Source organism: Protomyctophum bolini (genome assembly GCF_963924005.1).
Source record: "Protomyctophum bolini genome assembly, chromosome: 22".
NCBI lineage: Eukaryota > Metazoa > Chordata > Actinopteri > Myctophiformes > Myctophidae > Protomyctophum > Protomyctophum bolini.
The window spans coordinates 36256267-36267791 of NC_137883.1; the positions used below are offsets into that span (position 1 = coordinate 36256267).

The 11525-nt window shown below is 44.0% G+C and overlaps 1 protein-coding gene across 1 annotated transcript in view; it reads left to right on the forward strand.

The window, feature by feature from the left end:
* Nucleotides 1-5829: 5829 nt before the first annotated feature.
* The window catches only part of fras1 (Fraser extracellular matrix complex subunit 1), a gene marked incomplete at its 3' end in the record, with an annotated part of 149103 nt that continues 143407 nt past the window's right edge, over nucleotides 5830-11525 (forward strand). Inside the window, 2 exon segments of the mRNA XM_080755717.1 lie at nucleotides 5830-6025; nucleotides 8970-9001. Of these exon segments, the coding sequence (XP_080611843.1) occupies nucleotides 5953-6025; nucleotides 8970-9001 (105 nt within the window).

Sequence of the window (11525 nt, forward strand, 5' to 3'; positions counted from 1 at the left end):
CCTGGGGAGAGCAACGGACTTGAACTCATGCTTCCTTCATGCCTGAGTGTCCACGTTGCTCCTTTTACACCTGACAGGGGGGAGTTTCCCTGGTTGGACGTAGCGCGTGGAAGGGACATGTTATTCCAACCAGTTCCTTTCCCCTCCATCAGGCGCCCCGGCTGGCCAGGGGGAGGCAGTTTAGAGACCAGGATTACTGCATGTTTTTTGTGAGGGTACGTACCCTAGGGCAGTGGTTCCCAAAGTGGGGTCCGGGGACCCCCAGGGGTACCTGAGGGAGTTCCAGGGGGGACCCATCTATTTTGTTCATGTTCATAAAGTGCTAAAGTGTTTAAAGCAGTGGTTCCCAAACTTTTTCATGTCAAGGACCCCCAAATTGACACTACTTAGCCCGTGGACCCCCATTTGAAAAGATATGCCAGGGACCCCCATAAGAGAAGACGTACACATTTAGACGTCTACATTTAGACGTACACATTTAGACGTCTACATTTAGACGTCTACATTTAGACGTCTGTATACATTTAGACGTCTACATTTAGACATTCCTGCAGGAAACACTGCTTGTGGTTGTAAATATATTGTTATCCGTGTTGCGAGGATGAGGGGGTACCTGGAAAAATATCTACCCCAAAAGGGGTACCTGGTCCAAAAAAGTTTGGGAACACCTGCCCTAGGGGACACGGGGAGAACATGTGAGGGTACCTACCCTAGGGGACACGGGGAGAACATGTGAGGGTACCTACCCTAGGGGGCACGGGGAGAACATGTGAGGGTACCTACCCTAGGGGACACGGGGAGAACATGTGAGGGTACCTACCATAGGGGACACGGGGAGAACATGTGAGGGTACCTACCCTAGGGGACACGGGGAGAACATGTGAGGGTACCTACCCTAGGGGACACGGGGAGAACATGTGAGGGTACCTACCATAGGGGACACGGGGAGAACATGTGAGGGTACCTACCATAGGGGACACGGGGAGAACATGTGAGGGTACCTACCCTAGGGGACACGGGGAGAACATGTGAGGATACCTATACCCTCGGGGACACGGGGAGAACATGTGAGGGTACCTACCCTAGGGGACACGGGGAGAACATGTGAGGGTACCTACCCTAGGGGACACGGGGAGAACATGTGAGGGTACCTACCCTAGGGGACACGGGGAGAACATGTGAGGGTACCTACCCTAGGGGACACGGGGAGAACATGTGAGGGTACCTACCCTAGGGGACACGGGGAGAACATGCAAACTCCACACACAAAGGCCCTTTCGCCAACCCCGCCTTCGGGTATGGGCACTGATGACGCGGAGGAGGAAACACGCCGCCAGCGCCCATGGGAGGTTGCTTTACTTAAAACGAGTGCTTCCAAACTCCAACACTGAGGCCCAATCCGCCCCCTCGCTGACTCAATGAGCCCTCACTGACTTATAGCTGCGCGTTCATGTGAAGTCTACGAGGGCTTGAGGGACGTCCCGTTTGAAATGGGTAAGTCAGTGAGGGCTCAGCCCCGCCCCTTTATATGCCCTTTGCCAGGGCCGGTTCTAGGCATAGGCGAACTAGGCGGTCGCCTAGGGCCTCAACCACTGAGGGGGCCTCGTCACAGGGAGAAGATTTTTTTTTTTTCATGTATCCCTTACATGGGCTACTGGCCACATGTGGCCCCCACCTAGCTTCTTAATTTTTATCTCAAAGTGCACCAGATTGAAGCATTTTCATGGCAAATTTACAATTTTTATCCGGCGTGGCAAAGCAGGAGGGGGGGGGCCTCTGTATAATATGTTGCCTAGGGCCTCAAAAGGCCTAGAACCGGCACTGATGGTCGGGGGGGTAGGACCAAGGGATTTGGGATTTGTTTATAAACATTTTGGTATTTGTTTATAAACATTTGTGATTTGTTTATAAACATTTGTGATTTATTTATAAACATTTTGGGATTTGTTTATAAACATTTGGGATTTGTTTACAAACATTTGGGATTTGTTTATAAACATTTGGGATTTGTAAGTCTCATGGGGGGGGTAGGACCACTACCAGTTGACCTGTAGTAAGTCTCATGGTCGGGGGGGTAGGACCAAGGGATTTGGAATTTGTTTATAAACATTTTGGTATTTGTTTATAAACATTTGTGATTTGTTTATAAACATTTGTGATTTGTTTATAAACATTTTGGGATTTGTTTATAAACATTTGGGATTTGTTTACAAACATTTGGGATTTGTTTATAAACATTTGGGATTTGTAGGAGGGGGGGGTGCTCTGTATAATATGTTGCCTAGGGCCTCAAAAGGCCTAGAACCGGCACTGCCCTTTGCCTTCATAGATAGCGCCGCAGTCCCTCCCCCTTTCAGAACAACGAACGGCCCAGGAAATGAAAACGCAATGCATTTCCCCATAGGCAGTTTTTATTTAATTTATTTAAAGACGGTTACGCCGCGGACAAAGCCAAATCGGATCGTGACAAATCATGACAATGAACACAATATTTTGGACCAAACGAGTAATTACAAAGAAGAAATATTGTATAACCTGCCGTTTTTTCCTACTTTTCTTCTTTGTTTGGCCCGAAATATTGTGTGTGTTGTCATGACTTGTCACGACAAGAGTTGGCTTCGTACGACGCTTAAAAGGTCTTTAATTAAGTTATAGAGTCACAAGGGTCCATTTGGTTCCTAACTATAATTTAGCTGGGGACCCCCTGGAACTCCCTCAAGGACCCCCACTTTGGGAACCACTGTACTATAGTTATTTGAATGGGCACATTAATCCCTGTTTTACATATTATTAGGCTGTGTGTATATATAATCTGTTTTACATATTATTAGGCTGTATGTAATGTATATATAATCTGTTTTACATATTATTAGGCTGTGTGTATATATAATCTGTTTTACATATTATTAGGCTGTATGTAATGTATATATAATCTGTTTTACATATTATTAGGCTGTGTGTAATGTGTATATATAATCTGTTTTACATATTATTAGGCTGTGTGTATATATAATCTGTTTTACATATTATTAGGCTGTGTGTAATGTATATATAATCTGTTTTACATATTATTAGGCTGTGTGTAATGTATATATAATCTGTTTTACATATTATTAGGCTGTGTGTAATGTATATATAATCTGTTTTACATATTATTAGGCTGTGTGTATATATAATCTGTTTTACATATTATTAGGCTGTATGTAATGTATATATAATCTGTTTTACATATTATTAGGCTGTATGTAATGTATATATAATCTGTTTTACATATTATTAGGCTGTGTGTAATGTATATATAATCTGTTTTACATATTATTAGGCTGTATGTAATGTATATATAATCTGTTTTACATATTATTAGGCTGTATGTAATGTATATATAATCTGTTTTACATATTATTAGGCTGTATGTAATGTATATATAATCTGTTTTACATATTATTAGGCTGTGTGTAATGTATATATAATCTGTTTTACATATTATTAGGCTGTATGTAATGTATATATAATCTGTTTTACATATTATTAGGCTGTGTGTAATGTATATATAATCTGTTTTACATATTATTAGGCTGTATGTAATGTATATATAATCTGTTTTACATATTATTAGGCTGTGTGTATATATAATCTGTTTTACATATTATTAGGCTGTGTGTAATGTATATATTCTCTGTTTTACATATTATTAGGCTGTGTGTATATATAATCTGTTTTACATATTATTAGGCTGTGTGTAATGTATATATAATCTGTTTTACATATTATTAGGCTGTGTGTAATGTATATATAATCTGTTTTACATATTATTAGGCTGTGTGTAATGTATATATTCTCTGTTTTACATATTAGGCTATATGTAGATATAATCTGCCACACCAACATTCCATCCTGTGCTCAAACACACCAAAGTCTGTGACAAATAGCTCTCTCTCTCTCTCTCTCTCTCTCTGTGGGTCCATTAAGGTCTCTCTCTCTCTCTCTCTCTCTCTCTCTCTCTCTCTCTCTCTCTCTCTCTCTCTGTGGGTCCATTAAGGTCTCTCTCTCTCTCTCTCTCTCTCTCTCTCTCTCTCTCTCTCTCTCTCTCTCTCTCTCTCTCTCTCTCTCTGTGGGTCCATTAAGGTCTCTCTCTCTCTCTCTCTCTCTCTCTCTCTCTCTCTCTCTGTGGGTCCATTAAGGTCTCTCTCTCTCTCTCTATCTCTCTCTGTGGGTCCATTAAGGTCTCTCTCTCTTCTCTCTCTCTCTCTCTCTCTCTCTCTCTCTCTCTCTCTCTCTCTCTCTCTCTGGGTCCATTAAGGTCTCTCTCTCTCTCTCTCTCTCTCTCTCTCGCTCTCTCTCTCTCTCTCTGTGTGTGGGTCCATTATTAAGGAATGTGCTTCAACTTGTGGGCAACCCTTTCTTGACTGATCTCCTCTTGGCAGAGGACAAAGGAACTGACTGGAGATCAGGTTACTGTTCCCCACGTGACCCTGAGGAATCTCAGCCCCCCCCCCCACACACAATTCAATTCAATTCAAAGGGCTTTATTGGCATGAGAAAACATACGTTTACATTGCCAAAGCAGAAAGAACAATACAACAATACAGCAATACAATCAAAACAAAAATGATGTACTTTGAAGGTCAGAATCTTCAATAGATCAACTTCTGTGTACCAAGATAACTCGATGCAGGTATAGTGCAGGGATATACACAATGATTAGTCTTTAGGGTGGTTGTGTTCCATTTGATATCCTTCTCCTATCACAGCAACTCACAACACACACACACACACACACACACACACACGTTCTGTGTAAAACAAAACAAACATTAAATTATCTTTATTGCTATAAATGGTATTTAATGTTTGTGTTTGGGGACAAGATGACGTATATTTTCCCCCTTTTTGAGGGGTGCTAGCCCCTCCTATAAACGGGTTTAATGTTTGTCTTTAGTTCAATGTTTGTTTAATAAACGACATTGACAACGGCGTTTAATGTTTGCGTTGGCACCGTTTGCTTTACATCACCTAATCATCATGAGTTAGACTTTAATATATTAGCGCCCCTCACTTCACACGGGTGTGATTTTTAAAACAAAAATATTGAACTAAATACAGACATTATTAGACCTAAAGTGCACCGTGGGGGGCGGCCTGCAGGGGTCGCCCCTCCCTCCCGTCCCGTCCAAGCAGCCAGTCACTTCATTCAAACGTTTGCCTCCTGGTCGCACATAGCAGCAAGCTGTGTGTGTGTGTGTGTGTGTGTGTGTGTGTTTCGGACGGTGTGTGTGGAAAGTCTGGTGAGGCGAGGTTAGTGTGTGTGGTGTGTGAGTGACACTGTGTGTGTGTGTGTGTGTGTGTGTGTGTGCGTTCTGCTCGACCGTGGATCAGTTGAAGCGTCGTAATTACACGCTTCCCTCCCCGGTGTGTGAACGGACGGTCCGCCGCGGGGTTCAGTCTGTCGTCACTGAGGAAGGAAGGGGAGAAGGAAGGATTCTAAGGAAGGAACCAAAGCAAACACCTGCAAGAACTTTTCACTGGAGAGACTCAGAGAGAGAGAGAGAGAGAGAGAGAGAGAGAGAGACAGTCCGTCCCGCATTCCTTCACATCATCGGACTCCGACAAACGGCAGCATCGCAGTGATTTGATCTGATCACTGATCCCAGATCAATGATCGGAATCGGATCACACACACACACACACACTGCTGGGATCCGGGCGAAGCGACAACAACGCGCCGCGGCTGTTTTGGACGTATAATCATCTAAGTCCGTGTTTGTTATTTATTCGCGTCGCAAACATTATTTTCCCGCAAGAAAAAGAAGAAGAAGTGTGTTTGTTTAGTGACACATCGATCGATCGATCCATGATGATGAGATCCACCTGGGGAATCTGATAATCAATGATAATGATCATCTGATCTGAGAAGAACCAGAGAGAGAGAGAGAGAGAGAGAGAGAGACCTCCATGATGAGTGTGTTGTGGTGGATGTGTGTGTGTGCTGCCGGCACGCTGCTCTGCGTCCCTCAGGGAATACATGGTGAGTAAGAATAGTTCACTATTCACAGCCCTGCCGCGCTATTCATATCACTGTTTACCTCTCTGTCTGTCTGTCTGTCTGTCTGTCTGTCTGTCTGTCTGTCACTCTGTCTGTCTGTCTGTCTGTCTGTCTGTCTGTCTGTCTGTCTGTCTGCCTGTCACTCTGTCTGTCTGTCTGCCTGTCACTCTGTCTGTCTGTCTGTCACTCTGTCTGTCTGTCTGTCTGTCTGTCTGTCACTCTGTCTGTCTGTCTGTCTGTCTCTCTCTCTCTCTAAAACCTATTTATGTATATTCTATTCGTGAGGAGTGCATTTCGGGTGTTCTGACTGTACGGTATTCATAATGCGGCCATAGTGTATTATTAATAATGTCTGGTGCATTCCAGACATTCAGTTTGTGTGAATCCTGAGCTGACCGCTATAAAGCCTGGGACTATTATTACATGTGGAGGACCCCCAAAGTGACACTAATTAGCCCCGCGGACCCCCGTTTGAAGAGATGCCATGAGGGACCACCCATAAGAGAAGATGTTTACGGCTCAACCTGTTACATTTCAAGGACCCCCCAGTTTGACATGCATTAGGATTAGTCTACGGACGGACCCCCCATTTAATGGTATTTCTATCTCTGGGACCCCCGATTTATATTGTATAGTCAATGTTAATTTAACTCTGAGAGTTACAGACCCATAAGGGTCCATTTGGTTCCATCTGTACACTCTCAGAGTTACAGACCCGTAAGGGTCCATTTGGTTCCATCTGTACACTCTCAGAGTTACAGACCCATAAGGGTCCATTTGGTTCCATCTCCATCTGTACACTCTCAGAGTTACAGACCCATAAGGGTCCATTTGGTTCCATCTGTACACTCTCAGAGTTACAGACCCATAAGGGTCCATTTGGTTCCATTTGTACACTCTCAGAGTTACAGACCCATAAGGGTCCATTTGGTTCCATTTGTACACTCTCAGAGTTACAGACCCATAAGGGTCCATTTGGTTCCATCTGTACACTCTCAGAGTTACAGACCCATAAGGGGTCCAACTATCATTTAGCTGGGGACCCCCTGGAACTCCCTCAAGGACCCCTGGGGGTCCCCGGACCCCCACTTTGGGAACTACTGGTCTATTACATTTCAGTTGATCCCATTATTGAGAATGACAGTGTTTCCTATTCTAAGGTCCATTTGGGTCCATTTGTACACTTTATGTACAAGAGTTATGAATTAACTTTGATTCTACATTAATATACATTGGGGGGGGGTCCCAGAGATAGAAATGGGGGTCCGTAGCCTAATTCAGGTCAAACATGGGGGTCCTTGAAATGAAAATGGTTGAGAATCACTGCTAGAGTCGTACAAATATTCTCTTATGGGGGTCCCTGACATATATGTTCTAATGGGGGGTCCCTGACATGTGGAAACGTGTGGGTGTTGTGATTCCTCACATGTCCCTTAAAACCCATTCTGAACGGGAACCCCTTTTGGTGTTATAGCATCATGTTATGCTTTAGCTATTGAAAAAACAGCAGATCTACAAGCTCGTAGCGCGCCACCGAGAGTGGCGCGCTACGAGCTTGTAGATCTGCTGTTTTTGAAAAATCCTGTCAGGATTCAGAAGACATTTATAGAATCTGATCTCGGGTCAGAATGGGTTAAGTAAGAGCACAGACCTGAGCCTTGTTTCTATGAATCCTAGCTTGTTGTTAGCCTGTGTATATAGGCTCTGTAATATGTACACAGGTTTACCTCGGAGCATCCATGGGGGTCCATTTGGTTCCTTCTGTAGAGTTAAATGAACACTGCAGGAGTTAATCATTGGTGCTCTGGTTTAAATTTAAAACACATTTTATGATTGATCACCCAGTTAGGAGGACCCGAGATATTAGTAACATATTGGTTTCTAGAGGCAGCGGTGGCCGAACGGTTTGCGGAGCGGTCTTGATATCGGAAGGTCGCTATATATGACGACTAGTGGACAAGAGATCCACTAGGAAGCGACTAGTGGACAAGAGATCCACTAGGAAGCGACTAGTGGACAAGAGATCCACTAGGAAGCGACTAGTGGACAAGAGATCCACTAGGAAGGGACTAGTGGACAAGAGATCCAGTAGAAGTCATTTTACACTTGGTTTGCATGCTGAAACTAGCCGCCGCGTTGCGAGCTTGTAGATCGGCTGTTTCCAGTGTGTAAAATCCATCAAGGCCCGCCAAAATATACGTTTTTTTTTAATCAGCTGTAGATTTAGTCGACTCACTTTTTTTTTCAATTTGATATTTAGTCGAGTCAAACCTAGACCCTAAACACTATAAAACATTCCAGGTGACAAAAGTTAAATGAAAACGTTTAACCCATTCTGACCTGAGATCAGATTCATACGAGGTTTCCACTGGGACACACACTGGGTCTGATGAACCCATTCTGACCTGAGATCAGATTCATACGAGGTTTCCACTGGGACACACACTGGTCTGATTAACCCATTCTGACCTGAGATCAGATTCATACGAGGTTTCCACTGGGACACACACTGGGTCTGATTAACCCCATTCTGACCTGAGATCAGATTCATACGAGGTTTCCACTGGACACACACTGGGTCTGATTAACCCATTCTGACCTGAGATCAGATTCTAAAAAATGTCAGTCGTTCTTCGATTTTTCAAAAAATAGCAGACCTACAAGCTCGTAGCGCGCCACTCGGTGGCGCGCTACGAGCTTGTAGGTCTGCTATTTTTCAATAGCTAAAGCACGACATGACGCTAACACCTAAACGGGTTCCCGTTCAGAATGGGATAAGACAAGAGACTAATGACTAAAACTAATTTTAACTAAATTTGCTGCCAAAAACAACACTGGTCTGTACTTGATCATAACGCTCTCTCTCTCTCTCTCTCTCTCTCTCTCTCTCTCTCTCTCTCCTCTCTCTCTCTCTCTCTCTCTCCAGGAGCCTGCGTCTACCAGGGGACCACGCACGCGGTAAGTACCCCCACCCCGCTGTTTCTAATGTCAACCCTGTTAAAGCTGCAATCCGTATAAAGGGGGACGCCACGTCCACAGCGCACTGGCGACGCCCTCCCCGACACCAGCGTCTAGTTGCGAATGCTTACTACGAGACCTAGCAGATCACGTCGGTGTGTGTGTGTCTGTCTGTCTGTCTGTCCCGCTTTTGTGCCCATATATGGAGCTGAGTGATTTGTTTGTGATCGATGCAAGTGTCTGTCCCGCTGTTATACGTCACCATGACTCAGCCATAATAACCATATAAGGAGTCCCCAAAGCAGCTATACGTCCAAAACCCCAAATATGTACGAGCTGCGTTCGCTTCCCGCGTTTGCGCTTCTTACTTGTATAAAGGGCCTCTACTGCTTTACATATTGGTGTAATGTAAAGTTGGCGTTTTGGCATCTGAGAAGATGGATGATGTGTTTCTCATCAATGATGCATGGCTGCGGTTATTAGGCTTTGCTTTAGCTATTGAAAAACAGCAGATCTACAAGCTCGTATCGCGCCACCGAGTGGCGCGATACGAGCTTGTAGATCTGCTATTTCTGGAAAAATGGAAGAACGGCTGACATATAGAAGACATGGCTTTTTTCAGAGAACTGTCATTTTCAAACAGACGTTTGGATTTGAAGCTCAGGAAGGATTCAATTTCCGTTTCCATGTGAATGAATGAATGAATGAATGAACGAACGAACGAACGAACGAACGAACGAACGAACGAACGAACGAACGAATGAATGATTTATTTGGGTTACCAGTTCCATGGTGAAGTTCATCTTTTTCATTTGCATTTGCAAGTTTTACAAAGAGGCACCGAAAAGGTGTCGGCTGGAGAGCCGAAGCTTATTTAGCCTACAGCCTTTTTTAAGAAATAAACAAAATACAAAAAATACAAATGGGGGGATTCAGATTTGACAGAGGTCAGTTTCTAATCGCAGCCGTCCGTAGGTGCCCTTTGAGAGCGCTCTTGAAGGAGTCAAGGGATTCACATGTCTTAATGACTGTTGGTAGGGCGTTCCACATTTTGGTGGCATATAGGAGCGAAAATAATTTAGTCCCTTGTTGTGCCGAATCTGGGTTGTACATGGTTCGTTGCACTCCCTCTGGTGTTGTGGGTCACATTTTGGCGGTGTGTATAACTCTATGTTCAGACTCCAATATGGAGTCTGGGACCCTCGAGAACACACCGTTCTGTCAGAGCTGTTCAGTTGGTTAGGGCTAACGCCAGGGGCTCCACTGGGCGCGTCTGCGTCGCGTCTGCGTCGCGTCAGCGTCACCGTCACAGAATGTTCCCTTTTTAATCAATGAAGGGGTGGCTCCACTGCCCGCGTGCCGCGTGCGTGCCGCGTGCGTGCGTCACCATTAAAATTGAACCGGTTCGTTTTTTGACGCACGCGTCGGAGACGCAACGCGACGCAGACGCTCCCAGTGGAGCCCTGGCGTTAGACGGTGTTGTTTTTGGCAGCAAGTTTCTATTTTAGTCTTAGTCATAGTCTTGAATAAAACTTAATTTTAGTTTTAGTCATCGTTGTAGTCTCCTTGGAATGTTTTAGTGTTAGTCTAGTTTTAGTCAACTAAATATCATGAGATTTTAGTCTATACTAAATCGACAGTTGATTTTTTTTCGTCGACTAAAATGTATTTTGTCGGGCCTTGATGTCGTCGTAATGACAGATTTTTACATTTGCTGAAAATAGCTGATCTACAAGCTCACAACGCGTGGCACTGCCACGCGTTGTGAGCTTGTAGATCAGTTATTTTCAGCATGTAACAAGTGAAAAATGACATATTCTGGATCTCTTGTCCACTAGTCCCTTCCTAACATTTTAGTCTAGTTTTTATTTGTTGATGGAACTGTCAGTGTATTTAGTCTTAGTTTTAGTCATCATAGCTACAAGCTCGCACTACCAGCTTGTAGGTCTGCTATTTTAGTCTTAGTTTTAGTCATCATGGCTACAAGCTCGCACTACCAGCTTGTAGGTCTGCTATTTTAGTCTTAGTTTTAGTCATCATGGCTACAAGCTCGCACTGCCAGCTTGTAGGTCTGCTATTTTAGTCTTAGTTTTAGTCATCATAGCTACAAGCTCGCACTGCCAGCTTGTAGGTCTGCTGTTTTAGTCCTTAGTTTTAGTCATCATAGCTACAAGCTCGCACTACCAGCTTGTAGGTCTGCTATTTTTCAAGAATCGTGAAAAGTGACATGAAAGTGTTCCAGAACGCTTTTTCAAGAAAACACTCATAGAAAGACGATTTGCAGAATCGTTCCCAGGTCAAAATGGGTTTTAAAAAGGTACGTTTGGGGCCATAATAAGGATCCAGTTTTTTCTTTTTTACGATCCTTAGAGATGTGATGTGGTTTGCATAATGTTTCCATCGTCCTGTCGGCCTCAGGGCGCTGCTAGACAAGATGTATGTATGGCTTCTACTTCCTAGTTGGCGCACACAGTGACGCTTGTACCAACCATGTGTTATTTGAACCTGTTACCACCTTTTGACA